Raw genomic sequence first — 21704 nt, 5'->3', positions numbered from 1 at the left:
ATTGTTTCAGGTTCACACCCAATGAGGAAGAATTCTCTTCCTTCAGTAGCTCCACACGTCACTGGAGAGGTGGGAGAATCATTGCATGCTATTAGAAGATGTTCCTTGTGTTTGGTGCAGTGAAAAGGACCATATAAAATTTTGGTAATCTAGAAAAATAGCCTGGGAAAGGAAAAAAACTGACTTCCAAATAAGGTCCATATACTTTCTAGTGGGGAACATTTCAGTGAGAAGGTGGGAAGACATAAAACCACTGAGATCATATTAAAGAGGCTGGTCAGGACCCACCTCCTTTCTTCAGGGAAATTTAGATCTGACCTAGAAGGGTTTTACTTACATGGTGAGATGTCTTCCCAAGGTACCATAGAAAAATCTATGAGGCAAATAATGTTACCTAAGTTTTACAGTTGAGAAAAAATAATTTATAAAGATTATACAACTTACTCTAAAAATATATGGCTGAAGAATGGTGAAGCCAGAATTCCAATCAATCCAACCTACTTGATTCTAAGCCAATATGATATCTATTTATCATGCTGCTTATTCATCTCCATCTTGGCTCCAGTGAAACACAGAATTTCTTAAATATGTTTCGTTTAGGTGGGGATGGATCAGCATAGAGAAAAAACAAGTGTGTAGGAGGAAAAGGGAACCTCAAACGTCACATGTAGAATTCTGTGAAGATATTATGTAACTTAAATTTAGTAGTAAGGTATTGTTTTGTTTCTAGGTATACTGTGGTCTCACTAGCCAAGGGCAACTAATAGCTGTGAAACAAGTGGCTTTGGATACCTCTGATAAATTGGCTACTGAAAAAGAATACCGGAAACTACAGGAAGAAGTAGATTTGCTTAAAGCCTTGAAACATGTCAACATTGTGGCCTATTTGGGTACATGCTTAGAAGAGAACACTGTAAGCATTTTCATGGAGTTTGTTCCTGGAGGCTCAATCTCTAGTATTATAAACCGTTTTGGGCCATTGCCTGAGATGGTGTTCTGTAAGTATACAAAACAAATCCTTCAAGGTGTTGCTTATCTCCATGAGAACTGTGTGGTACATCGAGATATCAAAGGAAATAATGTTATGCTCATGCCAACTGGAATCATAAAGCTGATCGATTTTGGCTGTGCCAAGCGTTTGGCTTGGGCAGGCTTAAATGGCACCCACAGTGACATGCTAAAGTCCATGCATGGGACACCATATTGGATGGCCCCAGAAGTCATCAACGAGTCTGGCTATGGAAGGAAATCAGACATTTGGAGCATTGGCTGCACTGTGTTTGAGATGGCCACAGGGAAGCCTCCATTAGCTTCCATGGATAGGATGGCAGCCATGTTTTACATTGGAGCCCACAGAGGTCTCATGCCTCCTTTACCAGATCACTTCTCCCAAGATGCAGCAGACTTCGTGCGCATGTGCCTGACCAGGTAAGAAACGAAGTAGGAAAAGAATAGATCCGCAAAGATTCCAAGCAGCTGTACTACCCCTTGTAATTTGTGGCCTATTAAAGTCTCTGTTTCAGTAAAGAAATCAAGCAAGGAGTGAATTGTGCTGAAAGTAATCACACTGACCATACTGGATGGTTGTATTCATTATTGTATCAGGGTGTAAGAGGGTACAGTGTCAAGTAGACAGTGCTCCAATTAAATGCCTTATAAGGTCCTGACAAGCATTTCCAAAATCAATGGTTTCACAAAACTTCCTGAAGATTATGCTAGTTACCAATGGAACACCTTTCCAGGAAATGCTCCCATGAAGTGATATCTCTCTGCATTGAAAGGAATGGAAAATATTTTGAACAAAAAGAATAAGTATCAAGTACTAGAGTATTTGGGAAGCAGCAAGACCCTTGAAAACAACCTGTTTTCCCTTTTTATTTTATCTCATTATCTATGGAATAAACAAACTTCCAGGTAAAATGTGGTAGTTATAGGAACTATAGAGATTAATTTTGAGTGTGTTTTCCAAATTATTAGCTAGGTAGTATCTAATCATATACATTTTTTTTGTTAGTCATGGAGCTTGAACTCAGGGCCTGGGTGCTGTTCCTCAGCTCTTCAGCTCAAGGCTAGCACTCTACCACTTGAGCCACAGTGCCACTTCCGGCTTTTTCTGCTTATGTGGTGCTGAGGAATAGAACCACCTCTCCAGCCCCTCATATGAATTCTTAATCTAAAAATAAAACAAGGTTGAGGGTATAGCTCAGCTTTAGGGTGTACTCTCCTAGTATGTTCCCTAGCACTGAAAAATAAGGCAATAAATAAAGCATATAAGCAGAGAGATAGTTATGATTAAAGTGTGTGTGTGTTTTGGAGGAAAGCTGAAGAGTGAGGCCTGGAGCCTACTCATTATTCTGGAATGGGGTACAGCATCCTAAAAATCTACCCACCTAGTAAGAAAAGTAATTCTCAATACTCACACTCAATTTCTTGTTTTCAAATGAAGTGTATTTTTATATCCTTACGTGAAAAACTCTATAGCCCAGCTGATATCACATACAAATGGAAACCTTCAACTCCAAGAGGTTTTACTTTGCCTTTCTACATGAATGGAAGAAACCTTGGGGCTCATTGTCTGTCAAGAAACATGCCTCTTTTTTTTTTGTCTCTTTATCTCATGTTCTCTTGGTTGAGTTCAGGAGGAATAGACAAGCCAAGGCAGAAACACATTTCTACATCCCTTCCAGCAGGTTAGGGAGTTGTGAGGATCTCTGGATATGGATAACTCTCGGGTATTCCAGTGTAGAGTTTGTGCACAGACCACCAGGCACAGAGCTATCCAACCTTGCAAATTCTGCAACAGGGATGCAATGATGTTGACAATCTCTGATGGACCAATATTAGGTGTGGAGGTTGGTTTTAGCTTTACAATGATTGTAGGTGCTTTGCTGAGTGTAATAATTACCTGTTATCAACTTTCAACTAGAACCCATTTGCTAGTCTCATTTTCATTCAACTTGTCCTGACATATATACACAGATAGTTTTAAAGAGAAAGAGAAGTTTTCATAGATCATCTTTTGAACCATTGCTTCACAAACTGAGCACAACTGGGCTTACACTACTGATATATATTAACAGGGTTATGCAGGTTAAGTGGAATCACACACTATAGGGCACACAATGGAGACTCTCTAGTTAATATCCATTAGGGAGAATACTAGCACACCTTAATCAATGTCAGGCACACATGCTTTACCTCTGAAAATACTTCCTAAAACAAACCCCCTAAGGATCGAAGTATCTCATTTAAAATGTAGCTAACAAGATTCTGTGGAGGTGTAGATAGCTAGAAATTAAAGAGTGAGGCACTTTTTGTGGGGAGGGTGTAGTACTGGGGTTGAATGTGGATTAAGCTGATATGGCTGAAGCATACTTCTAGGACTATTTTTTCACTGGTTATTTTTAGGATAGCCTTCACCTCCTTCTCTCACATACATGCCAGAAATGAACTACTTTAGATTTCCCGTTATTGCCAAGATGACAAGCATATGTAAATATATCTAAATTCTCTCTATGGAAACAGAGGTTCAAAGACCTTTCCATCTGGAACTTGCCTGGAGCCTCCATCCTACTATTGTTAGGTACCCATATAGCTTGATATGACAGTCATATGCCACAGCCCCAAAGTATGAATTTCATAAAAATTTCTTCCAGGCTAGCCTCAAACCATAATCTCTTATTCTTAACCTCCCAAGTAACTAGAGTGACAAGTATGAGCCATCAACACCCAACATGAGACATTGTAAAGACTTAGAAATAGAGGGGATCAGGTATAAACCAGGAGCAAGACTAGATTAGAACAAAAAAAGAACTTGGGAAAGCAGTGAGAATAGCATGGATGGGGGTAATGCTTTGGTTAGCCTGAAAGCTCTAAGTTAGGCCAAAGAATTTAGCTTTGTGGCAAAAGCAGTGAGAAAGTGGAGTGCTACAGAGGATTTTGGATAAAGAATGCCATGAAGAAAAGTTGGATTTGTGCTTGATAGTGGAGAAAGATGATAGGATTTTATGATTTTGAGACTGGATCATGGGAGAAATAACCATCATGAAAGAGGAAAGGGAAGGAAATGAGACACTCTCCCTTTGTCTAAGGAGACATTTGCATCTATTTGAGTGGATCTCAGCAAAGCAATTAAAGTTGTGGGCACATGTTTAAAACTATAGTGCTGGAGTAGCTGGTAGCACATGTGCTTTGCATTCATGAGACCCTGATTTCAATCCCCAGTACCATGTCAAAAAAATCATGGTTAAGGTCAACAGTTATAGTTATAAAAATTAGAGAGTCTATAAAAATGTTTTTGAAAATGCTTATAGGGGAAGAAAAGAGAATATGCACAGTGCAGACTTAGGATGTCACTAAAGAAAGGAAGTTGAAGAAGGAGAGAAAGGATTGCCCTAAGGTGAAGGAATCAAAAGAATGGCTTCTCTTAAATCTAAACTGAGATCGTTTCAGGAATAGGAAATGAGTATTCCAAATGTCCCATAGAGAAAAGGAGAATGAGCTCGTTAACTGTCACTGAGTTCAAGATGGAACTTTTTTTTTTGTTTTTTTTTGGGGGGGTCTAGTCATGGGGCCTGAACTCTGGGCCTGGGCGCTGTCCCTCAGCTCTTCAGCTCAAGGCTAGTGCTCTACCACTTGAGCTACAGCACCACTTCTGGCTTTTTTCTTTTTGCTTATGTGGTGCTGAGGAATCAAACCCAGGGGCTCAGGCATGCAAGGCAAGCACTCCACCACTGAGCCCCCTTCCCAGCCCTGCTTGCCTAATTTTTTTTTTTTTTTTTTTTTTTTTTTGGGTCCGGTCGTGAGGCCTGAACTCTGGACTTGGGCGCTGTCCCTCAGCTCTTCAGCTCAAGGCTAGCGCTCTACCACTTGAGCCACAGCGCCACTTCCGGCTTTTTTTTTCTTTTTGCTTATATGGTGCTGAGGAATCGAACCCAGGGCCTCAGGCATGCAAGGCAAGTGCTCTACCACTGAGCCACCTTCCCAGCCCCAAGATGGAACTTTCTATACAGCAGTGGTTTCAATGTTATTTGTGATTCAGAAAATAACATGTTGAGAAAGAAAACGTCACCAGACTTGAACATGTTAGAAACATTTGGCAGGAAGAACAGAGGCAATATGGCTAATAGATGGCAAGGGAAAGACTTTTTTTTTGCTATTTAGGCCTTTTTCATTTTTTTAATTAAGTTTTTTTTATTGTGAAAATACTGTACAGAGGGGTTACAGTTGCATGAGCAAGGTAATGAGTATATTTCTTATCCAGCATTGTTGCCTCCTCCTTTGTTTTTCCCCTACCATCCCTTCCCTCCCACCTCCTCAGCTACAGTCCCTCCACCACCCACTCCCCCACCTCCCCCATGCCCCCCACTCCCTGCCTAAATTGTAAAGTTCATTTTTAGACATAGTGTCTTGTACGTCTCATTGTTGCAATGGGTCAATCTGTATAAGGGAAAGACTTTTGAAGAAGGATTTCTGCCTATTTTGAAAGTAGGAAAAATGATTTCCAGATAGAGAAATGTTATATTAAAAATACATTTATAGGGCTGGGAAGGTGGCTCAGTGGTAGAGCGCTTGCCTTGCATGCCTGAGGCCCTGGGTTCGATTCCTCAGCACCGTATAAGCAAAAAGAAAAAAAAAGCCGGAAGTGGCGCTGTGGCTCAAGTGGTAGAGCGCTAGCCTTGAGCTGAAGAGCTGAGGGACAGCGCCCAAGCCCAGAGTTCAGGCCCCACGACTGGACCCCCCCCCCAAAAAAATAATACATTTATAAATAAAAGTACTTTCTGTTTTCACCTGGAAGATGTTATTTTGCTGCCCAAATTACCAGAAGACAATTAAAAGAACGCCTTTGGAACAGGACACAAAAGCTATTGTTTTCTCAGTTAACTGACATATTTCTAAAGTCTTTTGCTTTCCTGAAGAAAAAAAGAAACTACCTCAGAGAACTGCCTCCTTTTTACTTGTCTAAGAGTGTCCAAAGTGACATCATTTTAATAAGCCAATAAGGTACATTTAAATATTGTTTTTTTAAAAATTGTAGATAAGAGACTCATGGACTTTCCTGCCCAAGCTGACTTCAAATCACAATCCTCAGATCTCACACTCCTAAGTAGCTTAGAATTAATTACAGGCATGAGCCACCAGTGCCTGGCTAAATGTTCATTTTTTTTAAAGAATCTGTATAATTCTAAATTCTAGTCATCTGTGTTTTGGAGGGCACTCTAGGGATTGAATTGAGGGCTTGGAGTAGGCAAGGAAAGCATTCTCTACCTCTTGACCCATGCCTCTAGTACCTAGTGGCCTGATTTTAAAACTTTTATCTGTATTTTTTTTTTTTTTTTGCCAGTCCTGGGGCTTGAACTCAGGCCCTGGACACTGTCCCTGAGCTTCTGTTGCTCAAGCTAGCATTCTATCACTTGAGTCACAGATCTACTTCTGGCTTTTTCTGTTTATGTGGTCTTGAATCGAATCCAGGGTTTCATGCATGCTAGGGAAGCATTCTACCACCAAGCCATATACCCAGCTCCTTTATCTGCATTTTTAAGAGCTTACATTGGTTATGCAGCGGTAGATTTTATTGTTACATCTTCACACACATTTACAGTATGTTCCAACCAATCCCACCCTAAAGTGTTAAATTTTTTTAAATTTAATGATTAAGCTTTTTATCACACAGTAACACTAAAATGTGAATTTTAAATGTGTATAAATTCTATCTTCAATTGAACAAAAATGCCATGGCAAAGTAGGGCCCACTTTTAAATTACAGTAGCCACCTGTTTTTTAGTGTCATTTAATCCTCTCAAATGAGTTAGGTGGGGCTGGAAAGGTGGCTCAATGGTAGAGTGCTTGCCTTGCATGCATGAGGTCCTGGGTTCGATTCCTCAGCACCACATAAGCAGAAAAAGCTGGAAGTGGTGCTATGGTTCAAGTGGTAGAATACTAGCCTTGAACTGAAAAGCTGAGGGACAGCGCCCAGGCCCAGAGTTCAGGCCCCATGACTGACAAAAATAAAAATAACAATGGGTTAGGTATTTTTGTTAGCCATTTGTTACTGATGAGGAAAGTTTGAGTCACTTGCTTTAGATTACATGGAGGAAATGAGTTGGGATTCGATCTAGGTAAGTTGAACTATCTGGTCCTATGTTATCTTTAAGATCTGCATTTAAAACCAGTAGATCTTGTTACAGACTTACATGACTGCTTCTAACATGTTTTCTACTTCTCAGGGATCAACATGAGCGACCTTCTGCTCTCCAGCTCCTAAAACACTCCTTCCTGAAGAGAAGTCCCTGAATATCCATCAAGACTTTCTTCCCAGGCCCACTGGAGATGCTCCCATATTGCTTCATTGTGGGGAATGATGGTTAAGGGATCTCTGCTTTCCTACTGGATATGCCACCTAATCCAACTTAACCAGATCCTGCAGTGTCATTTACAAAGTTTAGTTGCATATCGGTGTCCTCAAGCTTCAAGTATATTGCTCATGAGCAATTTCTTAATGATAAAAATGAACCCCCTATTCCAGTGTTTACAATTTTTGATTATCTAAAGACTTCAATTTATATTGCTTTATAAGACATTTCCCTTTTTTTTTTTTTTGGCTTCTCAGTTTTAATGTCATTAGTTTAGAATTGTGTAGTCACTCTAGCCCCAGAGATGACTTGCATTCAATCTATTGAAAAATGTATTCCTTTCCTAATAAACTTTCTTATTGGTTACTACATTTCTCAGTGTGCCTGAATTCTTCTCTTACCATATGCAAGTAACAAAGTAGATGACTACATTGACTTCCCAGTTACATATTTTGCCACTGTGTCTCAGATAAACTACATGTATGTGTGACTTGGCTCTTGTCTAGGATATAACTGGATCTAAAATACCTGTTTCTGCAGGAATAAGAACCACCCTCCTATAAAGGCTATATATGACAAACTTACAGCCAGCATTATACCTAATGGCAAAAAACTAAAGCCATTTCCTCTAAACTCAGGAATGAGACAAGGATGTCCACTCTCTCCACTTCTCTTCAAGTTAGTACTAGAATGTCTAGCTACAGCAATAAAACAAGCTGCAAACATAAAAGCAATCCAAATAGGGAAAGATGAAGTAAAACTCTCCCTCTTTGCAGATGACATGATAACCAGGAATGGATGATAGAGCACTAGTCTTGAACAAAAATAGCTCAAGGACAGTGCCCAGGCCCTGAGTGCAGGCCCCAGAACAGTCATAAAAAATAAAAATAAAGTAATTAAAGAATTAAAGCAAGTGCTCGCTAGTTGAGGAGAATCTATTAAATTGGTTCTATCTTCAGCCTCTTGAGGCTCAAACAAGAGTTCATTGTGTTTGTTTTGTGCTAATATGTATGTATATCTTAAAATACTTCAGAAAACCTGTGATCATAGACTCAGCAGGTATTCCTTTGGGTATTAGTCTATCAAACATTGGGCAAAAAAAATCAAACCAAACAAAAATAAAAAATCAATTTGCTCCTGGAATTCCAACAAAACTGACCAGTTAGTACAGCAGACTTTCTCTTTCTCCCCTCCCTCCCTCCCTTCCTCCCTTCCTTCCTTCCTTCCTTCCTTCCTTCCTTCCTTCCTTCCTTCCTTCCTTCCTTCCTTCCCTTTCTTTACCTCCCTCCCTCCCTTCCCTTCCCTTCCCCCTTCCTTTCTTCCCTCCCTTCCCTTCCTTTCCTTTTCTTCTTTCCCTCCCTGCTTCTCCTTGTCCTCGTCCTCGTCCTCTTCCTCCTCCTCCTCCTCCTCCTCTCTCTCTCTCTCTCTCTTTGTGCTCACAAGTGTGCTAAACTGGTGGTTAAATCCAGGGCTTGGTGGCTGTTCCTTAGCTTTTTTGCTCAAGGCTAGTTCACTGCCATTTGAACCACAGCATCACTTCCCACTTTTGAGGGTTAATTTGAGTTGAGTCTCAGGGACTTTTCTGCCTGGGCTTTTTTTCAAACTATGATACTTGGATCTTAGCCTTTTGAATAGCTTGGATTACAGGCATGAGCCACTGAAGACACATGATTTTCAATTTGAGCGTTTCAGACTTGTGTGATTAAAACTTTTTGTTAAGAAGTGTTCTTTTGAGTGTATATATATATGATTTACTGTTACTCTTCAAAATGATTACTATTTTTCAATCATATTTAACAAAAATGGAGGCATTCAAGAATAGGGTAGGCTCAAACCAAAGGAAAAAAATGAGTATTTTTAGATGTAAACAGTAAAAGGGATCTTAAAATCTGGACAAATGATCATAACCTGTTTCATACTGTTATAAATAAATTTCATATACAGTTATCTCTTACAATATATGGATCTACCAATACTTACAATTGGGGGGGGTTGTGGGGCTTGAACTCTGGGCGTGGGTGCTGTCCCTGAGCTCTTTAGCTCAAGGGGAGTGCTCTACCACTTGAACACAGTGCCATCTCTGGTTTTCTAGTGGTTTATTGGAGATAGTCTCACGGACTTTCCTGCCTGGGCTGGCTTTTGAACCTTGATCCTCAGATCTTAACCTCCTGAGTAGCTAAGATTACATGTGTGAGCAACTAGTACCTGGCCTTACAAATTTTTTTTGGTATGCTTTTTATTGTAAAAATATGGCCTTACAAAATTTTTATTGCATAAAGAAACAGTTGTAGATTCCCTTTTTTCATGGATACTAAGAGTATATTATCAAGAAAAGAAACATTATTGTCTAAAGTCAAAGATACTGTAACAGTTATTTCAAAATGTATACTGGAAAAAGTCAGAAAGGAGCTAGCAAGTAGGAATGGTATATAGGAAGGTATGAAAACATTTTTTTGGGGGGAAAACAAAGCTAAAGAAAATTCTTTTAAATGCGGGAGTAATGAAAGTAAGCTTTGTTTTAAAGAATTGTTCCCAAATGGGAAAAAAAAGTAGAATATATTTGGTCCTTAAAGAGTGTGTATAGAGGGTAGAAACAGCTCGGACAAAGAAATCAGAGTGCTATGAATAGGTCTTGAAGTATATAAAAGATGGAAATTATGAAGGGTTTATGTGTGTAATTAAGCTGGCTGCAATTTAAAAGATTATTTTAAAGTTTTTCTAGGGTCAAGATTGAATACACTTATATAAAACTAACACTAAATTTTATGCCTATGTGTGTATGTGTCTTGGTCCTACGGCTTGAACTCTACCACTTGAGCCACAGCTCCACTTCCAGGTTTTTGGTGGAAGGTAATTGGAGATAAGAGTCTCATGGACTTTCCTGCCTGGTCTGGCTTCAAACCATGATCCTCAGATCTCAGCCTCCTGAGTAGCTAGGATGAACCCCAGCCCTGTCCATGTGTTCTTATTTGTAAGAAAGAGTTTATGGTTCTAACAATGATGTCAACATTAATTATCCTAAAATGTTGTATATAATAGAAATAATTAGACTGTTTTGTCAATTGCCATTAAAAAATTTTGGCCTTGGCTGTTGTAAGTTTGTTTTTTTTTTCTTTTTTTTGGGGTCTGATAGTGGGGCCTGAACTATGGACCTGGGCGCTGTCCCTCAGCTCTTCAGCTCAAAGCTAGCACTGTACCACTTGAACCACAGCACCACTTCTGGTTTTTTTCTTTTTGCTTATGTGGGGCTGAGGAATCGAACCCAGGGCCTCAGGCATGCAAGGCAAGTGCTCTACCACTGAGCCACCTTCCCAGCCCCTGTAAGATCTTTTCTGTAGATCTGATCCTCCTCTGGAGCATTTGCAGACAGATACATAGAGGATGGCTCAAACTAATATTTGTCAAATTGAAAAGGTCTCCCTGCTTAGCTTTGTTGCTCACATTTGGCTAGAAAAATATCTTACTGGTATAGATTTCCACTTGACCTGCCTGTGGGACCAGACCAATTGGGATATTTTATCCTAGGAACAAGGAAAAACTAACTAGGATATCTGATACTTACAATGAATTGAGTCCTAGTAGGACAAAGCTTATCCTAGTAACAAGAGATCATATAGAAACAAATAGTATGAAGAACTGTTTATATGAGAAGGGGGGAATGTTATCAGAATCCAAATGAAATCACCTTTCAAAACTAAAACTGAGAGGTTGAAATAGTTTATATGTGGTTACATGACACCTATCTGTCTACCTTCCAATTGTCCAGATCTTGTATCCTTGCCTATCAACTGCTATTTCTATAGATCTAGGAGAAAACTAGATGCTCCTCTTCATTAGATCTTACATTGTTAATATTTCAACCAACTTTCCTTTTTTTTCCCGACTATAAAAGTACAAATTGTACAGCCTAAGAGCTAACTCTACTGAACTCTGTGATAGTTGAGAGGTCAGGCAATACTTCAAATCAGGATGTCCCTCGATATCCTAACCATAGCACAAGGTGACACAGGTGCCCAGATTAAGACTAGATGCTTTGATTATATTCCAGACAATTCAGCCAACGTTAAGTAACTGGCCCCAGATCAACGCAATGTTGACTGCTAGAACTTGAGTACTTTCCTGTTTTCTTGCTCCTCTGGATTCACGTAGTGTCTTACTATAGTTCCTTCTTAAAATCATCTGTGGGGCATCTTACTCTGCTTTGTTTACTGCTGTATCTCACCGGTTTCAACAGTTTATTCTGTTTCCACAGCATGGCTCCTCAAATACAACTACAGCTGATTATGATCTCCTTCTCATCATTCAGCTTTTTCCATCGACAGAAAGCAAGGACAAGGCCTTATCTAGGCCTATGCCACAAACCATCAGGAAAGTAGCCAAAGACAGATGTCAGCTTGGCATTTCCTAAAAGATTTAAAGTTCTCCAATCTTTGAGGCGAAAATGATAGGTAGCCATGAAAATAGATAGGAAAAATGAAAATGGAACTTAAAATAGATGAGATGGCAGGAATCTTTGAGACAGAACATTTTACTTAAGTGGCCCACCAAGGTCAGAGGATGTCAGAGTTACCAGGACAATAAACTATGCCCTATGGGTCAACTGTTACAGTAAATCTCCCCTTTGGACAGTGATTGTCCAAAAGGCTGCTCCTGGACAGGGTCTTAATGCTCTGTTCCCCTCATACTTTAATAAAAATGTGCTAGGGTAAAAATTAATGTCATTTTGACTTATTGACAAATTTACTCCTAAGGTCTGACAGCACCATTTATTTGCAGTGAATTAGGTCAGTCTACATCTAGAAGCAAAGCTGAAGCCAGCTGTCAGGCAAAATTGAGTCTTGATAAGGATGGAATGGTCACTCTTCATTTTCAAGAACACTGGATTTATCCCTCAACGTAACCACGTGTTGTTTTAAGCTATAACTTTTATTGGCTCCTACCACTTCAAGATAGCACCAACTACAAATTCTACTTAAGCTAGTATATCAAACTGCTTTACTAGGGCTCTTATTTGGCTTGGGTGCTGCCCCTGAGCTTTTTTGCCTCAAGGTTAATGGTCTATTACTAGAATCACAGCTCTACTTCTGGCTTTTTGGTAGTTAATTGGAGGAGAGCCTCATGGACTTTTCTGCACAAGCTGGCTTTGAACTGTGATTTTCAGATCTCAGTCTCCTGAGTAGCTAGGATCACAGGTGTGAACAACCAGAGCCTGGCTTCTAGAGCAATAACATGAAATGCAGCTTAAGTGAGGCAGATTTTCTTTTGGTTAATTTCTAACATTGATGACTTCGTGTATATATTTTCCTTCTTTCCCTGTTTAGTTTTCCCTCCACACTTAGCATGAAGGAATGAGTATACTTCATATTTTACTTATATACCAACATGACCTCAAAGTATTTTGTAAAGGTAGGGCTTCATTTCTCTCCGCACCACCTCCTCTCCCCCCCCCCCCCCCAACTCACTTTGGGGTTATCGTCATTGTTCTTTACTTACATTGCCTCTGTGGGAAGACTTCTGCTGTGAAATCACAGTAAGTGACCTATGAACTAGACTGGCAAGTCTACCTCTTGATAAAGAATTTGGAATATAATGTTAGAATATTAATCTTCAGAATAAGGTTGAAGTAAGTGCCTTCCTAAAGATTATCAAGTTGTATAAATTAGTACAACTTTCAAATTTCTTTCTGCCTTCCAGATTTTAGATAATCATTATATTCTCAAGTTTTATTCCACTCAAACAAAATGCCAAAGACACAAGTCCTGTTCATGATTCTAAGTTACTTTAGTGATGGGATAAGCTTCTCATTTTTTCACTGAAGTTTTATTGCCTACCCCTCCATAACCATCACCTTACCTTTCCACCATACAGTTTTCCATACATTAAAAACGAATTTTTATTACATTTAATATATTCAGTTGGGCCCAAGTAAGAAGAAATTTAAATTCCTAAGTAAACTTGTAAAAAGTAGGTGTACAGATCTTAACTGTAATGTATGCTAGCCTTTACGCTGTGGACATTTCTTGGTGGGTGAACATACAAAAGAGCAAGCTCTGGAGTACAGGATAGAAAGATGTAGCAGTGTGAAACTACCCACTCTCCTGAAACACAACTCTGAGAGCTCCAACGTAATTGTTTAATCTGATCAATGAACAGGCATAGACCTCCTTCATGTATGCTGCCCAGTCTATTTTTCACACCTGCTGCACTGTTTAGAGCTGTTTAAATGCAGGAATTTGCATTAAAAATGTTTTCAACTACTCAGTAGGGTATCTTCACAGGTAACCAGTTAAAGTTTTTGTGTAAGCCACTACATAGTGGAAAATTTTAAGTTAAGCCTCGAGGACTGTTTGCTATTGTCAGGACACCTCAAAAGACGATGGCAAATTCAGCTGTAGTTTCTTTGACTTGAAAGACTACGAAATCTTGATTATACGTACACCAAGACAATTCAAAGGTTTAGGTTTAGTCTCATCTTACTTTCATGACAACATGATAAAAGCTATTAGTGAGGCCCTATTGTTTTGGGAGGTGGTGTTGTGGGAACAGGTAGATAATACAGTAGAGCTAAAATGAAAATGTTGACTAAGGGCCCTAATGGCTTACACCTGTAATCCTAGCTACTTAAGAGGCTGTGATCTGAGGATCATGGTTCAAAGCCAGCCTGGGCAGGAAAGTCTATGAGACTCTTATCTCCAATTAACGACTCAGAAAAAGCCAGAAGTGGTGCTGTGGCTCGTGATAGAGAGCTAGCCTTGAGCACAGAGGCTCAGGGACAGTGCCCAGGGACAGACTTGAATTCAAGCCTCAAGATCTCTACCTCCCCCCCCCGCCCCCCAAAAAAGTATACTGAAAATAACATGGGAAGGAGGGAACAAAGCTGGATGCACATGGTTCAACATGTTCTCATGTAAACCACCCAACTGATTATATGCTAAGGGAATAAGCCAGGACTGTGTGTCACCATACATCTCTTGTGACTTAAAGATGTTTGCTTCAGTGAAAGTAACTTCTGTCCTAATTCTACTGTACTAAAGTTACTGCATTTAAGTCTTTATTACCTTCCAAGTACAAAGTATAGGAAGTTGGGAGAAGGAAAGTAGAGCAGCTGCACTGCATTAAAAAAAGATCAGGTGATTCACTCAATGTCATTCTTCTAGTAAGTTAATGGGGCTGAGACTGGAATGTGGAACTGATTCCAGAAACCATGTTTGGCCCAGGCAAAAAGCTGGAACACTCTTATCTCAAAAAACAGCCTGGGTGTGGTAGTGACATCTAGGATCCCAAGATACTAGGGAGGCCAAGGTAGGATTATGCTCTGAGGCGGACTCAGGCAAAAAGTAAGACCTTATCTAAAAAACAACCAAAAGTGGATTAGATTGTGGCTCAAGCACAGGCCCCCAGTTTTTTTTTTTAAGTCAATTAGTCTCTTATAATTTCCCACATTTCCCAGGGAGTAACAATTGTTTCTGATTCACATTAACTTAACAAGACATGTTAGAGCCTTAGGATTTATGTTGCCAATCAATAAATTTTATTAATAATCCCTTGTAAAGATGCTGAGAAGCTGAAATTCAATGACTAATTAATGCCAATACATACATATGCCTGTTAAGGATTTTTCTATCAGCAAACATCCCATTCAAATTTCCATGGATGTCTTGAGTACATTCAGAAAACAAAATCCCAATCACTGTTCACAATGAATACTAGAGGAAATTTTTCTAACCAAATAAAGCTGCTTGAAAAACACACCTTAAAAACAAGAATGCACTTATTACTTAAGAACACACAAACAACAGGCAAATCAAATTGGACTACTAAATGGAAGGACATTAAATGAGGCTTTCTCTTAGAAATAAACCTGAACAGCCCTCAGGATCTAGTTTTGAGATTAATGGGTCCCCTCTATAATAGAATTGCTGTTTATATATTGCTTCGATATATACATCTATCTAAAAACATCAGGTAGGAAACATGATGGTAAATTAGAGAACAAAAAAGGAGGCACAGAGACAAAACCTGGCTGGGCCAAAATCAACAGGAGTAAAAATAAAATGAATACAAGGCATGGAAGCCAAATCACTGAGCATTTCAGTCCCATACACAAGATCATCTTGTGAGGCTATATGCTGCAACAAACTTCTTACTTGCCACCCATCCTTATTAAACTTGCCACAAACTAACCACTGATTTCAGACAGACATCTTAATTTTCACCCAACCTATCAGTACCAAAAATTAGTACCCTGGGAGAACAGATATGATGTGATGCGTTTCCAGTGTTTAAATCTGCCTAGACTAGTCTATCTTAAATAAATGGGCACATGAGACTTAAGTTCAGTTCAAGTTTTCTGAGTGTGGGATTTGCTTTACCTATGTTCTATTGCTTCTACAGAAAGGCTGAGGGAGCAGCAGCTCAATAAAGAAAAATACCAAATCAAGTATTTTTCACCTTGTTTCACTTTTTCCTTAACAAAAGAATTCCTAAAAAGCATGGCAGTAGGAAAAAAATTGTGCGATATTTTAAGAACAACTAATGTTAAGGTTAAAGCAGGATTAAGAGTTGGATGGTTAGACTGGGCTATGTATCAGTCTCAAACCAGTGCTGGTAGGTCATGCCTGGTTACTTGGGAGGCAGAGATCAGGAAGATGACAATTTCAGGGGTTGAGGCCACCATGGGGAAAACAAAAGAAGTCCCAGGCAAAAACACAAGATCCTATCTAAAGAATGAAATGAGTGACAGCACCTGTCTAGCAAGGTTTGGGTTCAAACCCCAATACAATTAAAAAAAAAAACCCAACAACAACAAAAAAACCAAATCCTCCCTAAACCAAAAATCAACCAAAATCTCAGAATTGTCTTTTTTTCTTTTTAAATAGATGTTACCATTTCCTAAGAAAGATTCCCCATTCAAAAAAATGCAAAAGCCTAAAATCTCTACTCATTGTGTACTATGTATGCATATTTAATCAGTGGTTTATTTCTAAGGTTGGATAAGAATAAGTCAGCAATTTAAATTCTCAGAAAAGAAAATGTGCTTACAATGTTTTAAGGCAAGGTACTTGGTAAGTAACAAAAACATTCTAAACTGGTCTCTGAAGTAGAACATGACTACTCATTTCTTCAATTCAAAGAGGATAGGCCAAAAAGATAAATAAGAATTCTCATATAATAATAACCTATTGGTACAAGTATCAGCATTTTATCATGATATTCAAGAACTGCACATCATGGTAGATTAAAAAAACAAAAAACTAGGCACTCACACACAGTGAGACCAGAGGAGACTCTTGGGGGAGGAACACAAGTTGTAATGCCTATGTGCCTCTGATCATATAAAATAATATTTATAAAAACGAATTCCAGGAAATGGAAAAAAAAATCCAAAAACTCTGAATAACCTGAAAATACAGCGAGGCCAAGATGCACATGAACTGCTTTGTGGGAGATGCTAGGACAGATACCAGTACTTGCAAACAGGTAACTAACTCTTGCAAGGCAAAGGATATGGCCACCAATCTTGTAAAGCAGTCCTTTGAGAATTTCTTTAAACAAACATCTGATAGCTTTGGTTCTGAAAATATCATACATTAAAGCAGGTAAGGCAAATATTTAGAGGAAATAGCTAAGTATTGGAAAATTAGATGAAAGAGGTAGAAGTGAGGCCTTTGTTTGCTATGTGCTTCTGCATAAGAAGGTTAACAAATATATGGTATAGGGAAAACACAACTTAAAAATGAATCACTCTTTTATAGGATGTTTTAAAGATAATGTTTTTTAATAGTTCAAATATTAAAAAAAAACTCATCAAAATGTTATCACCTTAACAGTACTTTGCACATGTGGAATTCCATACCTAAATTTGATACTATTTTGGTTTATTTATGGCTACTTACAAGACTCACAGTAATAATGTCCATTCATCTGAGTCTTTTTCTTTGGTAGAGTCTAATGGGACCAGGCAGATGAACTATTTTATGCAAATAAGATGGTTAAAATGAATTCATGGTGATATGAATTAGGAGGGTTTTTCTTTATGAAAATGAAACTTCAAAAGGATTCTGCATTTATCTCCACTGTGGTTTTGGAAGCTTAATATCCTGTTCAGAGGTTAAAGAGTTTGAATAGCTCACACAATCCTGTGAAAATCACAACTGGCTGCCCTTTAATAAATAGTCATTGTAAAGAATTACATTTACAGAGTGAAAAGTGAATACATAGCATTTCAAATTCAGTTTTGGAAGTACTAGTAAGTACTGACCATAACAATATACACTAGCTATCTTTTTTTAACTGTCCATCATTAGCACCAATAAAGATTCAACAAGATTACCTTTATTCCCACATCTCAAAACAATTCTGCAAGTTCTTAGTGAAGTTTAACTATAGTCACAGACCTTAAATATTCACATTGTTTTCTATGTCATACTGAAAATAAGTTCACTACTTTTATGGATATTCTTTACAAAATCTTATTAAATTTCCTGGTATTACCCCCTCCCCCCCATTATACAGTAGCACAACCACCCTATGTCGTTTTACATGATAGCTCTGCGGAGGTTTCACATCTAAATTACCAAGAACAAAACCCTTCCCTCCCTCATCTTGCACTCAGCTTAATTCTATACTAGTCCTTGGATTATGTACCATGGTAAAAGTATAACTGTATCAAAATTACCATGTTTATGGATACAATATTATGCTACACAGAGCAACCAAGTTACATATAATGACAAAGATTACTAATGTTATGCAAGACAAGAACAAATGTGAGGACATCTACCTAGGCAAAGTCCCTATAAAGAGGCTCCTAGTATGCCAAGTTCAAATAACATTGACAAAATAATGAACAATTATCTTAAAAAATTATAAAGCTACTAGCAACTTAACTGCTAAATAAAAGTAGATCACAAGTTCAAACCTCTAATATTTACAACCACAATATACTTGAGTAAAATTACAATTGTGCACATACCAGTGGCTTTGTAACAAAATAGCTCATATACACAGAAGAAAAATTAGTCTTCAGTTCAACCAACGTTGAATCTAACCCATCTTATAGATACTCAACAGCTTGAAGATTTACCACAGAAAAAAAAATCAATATTAACTGATAAACAAGAGCCATACTATTGGCATTTAAACCAAAATTTACACAAGTTAAAGCCTACTGTTGGATCAGGAGTCAGATGACCGTGCAAACTTTCCCTCAACAGGAATATACTGAGATGTGCAAACAAATGTATAACCCTCCACTAGTGGTTTGCCTGGAGGCTGGCTTTTTTCTTTAAAAACAAAGACAAAAACATAGCTTCCTGATAACAACCATAAGCTATAAATACAGGTACAATGCACAGTCAGTGATCTTTTATTTTTATTTATTAGAATATAAAAGAATTGAGAGCATAGGTTTATTTTCATTTTTTATAAGGAAGACTGTATTTACCTGAAAAAGAAATATGGCATCACAATGCAAACACACCTCAGGGGAGGAGTATATTAAAAAATATGGTGTTATTGTGAATGCTAAAGGAAGCAACCTCAGCTTACTGTTATATGTAGTGTTTAAGTTCTTTAAAGAAAAAACTAATTCTTCACTATGTATGCTTTTGCAAATTTAGTTTTTAAATCACAGTAATCCACATGACCATCATTAACAGTTGTTTTATGGTACTGTAACAGGCCAACAACATTTAAATGCACTTCACATCAAGAGTATGTAAACTTTATTTTTTTCCTTTTCAAGCCTTCAGAAAATTAGGGGCTATTTTATTAGCCAATCTGGCCAGAAACCTGAAGGCAGAATTTGAGTGCCACTTGAGGCACTATATACCCATCTGGTAGTGAAGTGTCCCCCCTTCAGTGGCTTCCAGTAAGGCCTAGAGTTTAAGGTTAACATGAAAAAGTGCCACCTTTTAGATTAGTGATGGACTCTGACAAGAGAAAATAAAGTTATTCTGTATATTGTTATACTTACAAGCAGCTCCAATCCTGAGTATTTATGGTAATATCTAAACATACAAAAATGTATGTACATTTTTCTCCACTTTCTTGTAAACAGTTGTCAGTATGCTGTTTTATCCCTTTATCATTGAAACATGCAAATCATACATACACATATAAATACACAAAAGAAAACAATTTACACTCATTCAAAAGCCAAGCAACAACAAAAAAGCTACAGTATTCAAATTATAAATAATGAATGCTTGACACATCTTATATTCCTAGAAGCATTGCCAGCCATTCATCCTAATGTTCTCAGCTGCAATTGTAGAAATACTGAGTTTTGCACCTTCCATGCTTTTACAGTATTTATAACACTATCATATGTGGAGATAAAGACTTGTTTACTATAATCTCTTCTTTTCAGAATGACGAGTAAAGCAGCACTTACAAATATTGAAGCAGTGGCAGCAAAAGCACGTGTTACCACTGCTAGATCAGGAGGAAGTTTTTCATCCTAACAATTTTTAAATTAAAAAAGTAAAGGAAAAATTGACCTAAACAAATGATTACATATTCATTCCTTGGGCACTTAACAGCGAGTCCAGCATGTCGAATGTGTCTTTGTAGTCCATATGCTGGCTGTTTGTACTGTACTCGTGATTGGCATCAGGACCGTTGGTCTCCACTGGTTTCTTGTCCAGTTTCACGAGGGTGCTGAGATGTCCGTAGCCCACCTGGTATGTGACAGGGGGAGGAGGGGGTAAGGGATGGTTAAAAACAGAGTTGTGAGAGGATATATACTGCTTAACAGAGGAGGAAGAACTAGATGAACTACCTGAACTTTTGGAACTTTTGCTCATTTTGGAGTGATGGTTGTAAGAGGCATCATTGATATGCAGCTTCTTTCTTGAAGAACTGGAACTAGAGGAAATGCCATCACTGCTCAGGCCAACTGGACTCCTCAAAACAGTAGGTGGTATTCCATCAGCACTATGTTTACTGCCACTGCTGCTGCCAACATGCAAATGGGAATGCTTGTGGCCACTGGCATGGTGGCGATTTGTAGGATGTTCTTTGTGCTTCTCCTTATGGTCTCTGCTAATATGCGGGCTTGAATGCTTGCTCTTCCCACTGCCTTCATCAGAAGAGCTGTGTCTTTCTGAGGATGAAACTTTAATCTTCATTTTCAGTTCCTCTTTACTGGTGCCTTTATCAGTGGGTGGTATTGGAATTCTTAATTTCAGTGATCCACTCTTTTCCTTTTTCTCTGCCATGTATTTTTCAGTCTTTTCAGTATTTGTGATGGGAATTTTCATTTTAATGGGAGAAGTTACAGAACTGCTGCTGGCTGCCTGTGACTGCATGTGTTTGTGTTGCTGTTCTACCTGGGCAGCTATATAATGATCCCTTACATCGAGATCAAGAGTTTCTAGCTTACGCTTTTCTCTGTATTTATCTAAAGACATTTTATGAGGAATTACTCCAGGAGTAGCAGGAATAGGCCCATGGTGTTTACTGCTCCCTGCTTTATGAGTATATTCTTGTTTAACAGAAGAATGATCAGATATTTTGTCAGGTCTGTGATGTAACCCTGAATGCAGTGACATAGAAGGTCCCTGCTGGAAGTTGATGTTGTATTGGCTACTAGACAAAGATGCTTCCTGTTTCTGTGAATATATCGGCTCTGTCCTTGATGATTCTTGGTGCTGAGGCCATTCTTGGTGAGATGACAAACCATATGAGGTGCTGGGCATTCCCGTTGCTAGCACTGACAAATTATCAGATGTACGGCTGTCCTGAACAGAAACATTTCCTGAGTTTAGAGGTACCGGTGGAGGAAATGTTGATGTAGAAGGTTTCTGAAAACTTGGGTTTGCAGGCACACCAGTGACACTATCTACTAAAATGGAATTCTGGACCAAAGACGAACCAAGAAGTGGTGTCTCTGATACTTGTCCATCTACTTTTGGTTTCTGAGCCGCCTGAGTAGCCTATTTAAATAAAACACAAAAGAAACAATGACAGCAAAGAGATTTAATACAGTCTGTTAATAAAAATTCCATATTAACTATTTGGAAATAAAAATCACCTGGTTTCAGGCTTTTACGTTGTCAATAAATGTCAATAGAGGCATAATAGAAGGCTCTAAATCGAAAATTCAGTTTTTGAGTTAAGATTCAATTAACCCATACCCAGCATTTGAGAGAGTAATTTGTCAGCTCCCTCATTTGTAAAACAAAGACAACACTTCCACCACAGTCACTGTAAGAATTAAATATAAAATGCATAATGCAATGTATAGTCCACTGAAAACAATAGCTGAATAAATTGAATATATATAGTTTATGGTATACTGCAGTTATCTGGGAATACTGGAAAGCAGATTATTTAATCACATAAAAC

At 38.4% G+C, this 21704-nt stretch overlaps 2 protein-coding genes across 5 annotated transcripts in view; one reads left to right on the top strand and one right to left on the bottom strand.

Annotated features, from left to right (window-relative positions):
* Map3k19 (mitogen-activated protein kinase kinase kinase 19) overlaps positions 1-7293 on the top strand; it is a 53841-nt gene extending 46548 nt beyond the window's left edge. Inside the window, exons 12-13 of the mRNA XM_042683425.1 lie at positions 731-1428; positions 7227-7293. Coding sequence (XP_042539359.1) covers positions 731-1428; positions 7227-7293 — 765 coding nt within the window. The remainder of the gene's footprint in view (positions 1-730; positions 1429-7226) is intronic.
* A 7567-nt stretch (positions 7294-14860) lies between these two features.
* Positions 14861-21704, bottom strand: part of Ccnt2 (cyclin T2) — a 34254-nt gene continuing 27410 nt past the window's right edge. For 3 of the 4 annotated variants that reach the window (XM_042683489.1, XM_042683490.1, XM_042683492.1), the window contains one exon: positions 14861-21292. In XM_042683489.1, coding sequence (XP_042539423.1) covers positions 19868-21292 — 1425 coding nt within the window. In that variant the 3' untranslated portion in view covers positions 14861-19867. The remainder of the gene's footprint in view (positions 21293-21704) is intronic. The other variant, XM_042683491.1, reaches the window with a different exon arrangement.

This window comes from Dipodomys spectabilis, unplaced genomic scaffold (assembly GCF_019054845.1).
Source record: "Dipodomys spectabilis isolate Male_0828 unplaced genomic scaffold, ASM1905484v1 ptg000081l, whole genome shotgun sequence".
Taxonomy (NCBI): domain Eukaryota; kingdom Metazoa; phylum Chordata; class Mammalia; order Rodentia; family Heteromyidae; genus Dipodomys; species Dipodomys spectabilis.
Note: the sequence above shows the minus strand (reverse complement) of the source record. Positions and strands in the feature narration are given on the sequence as shown.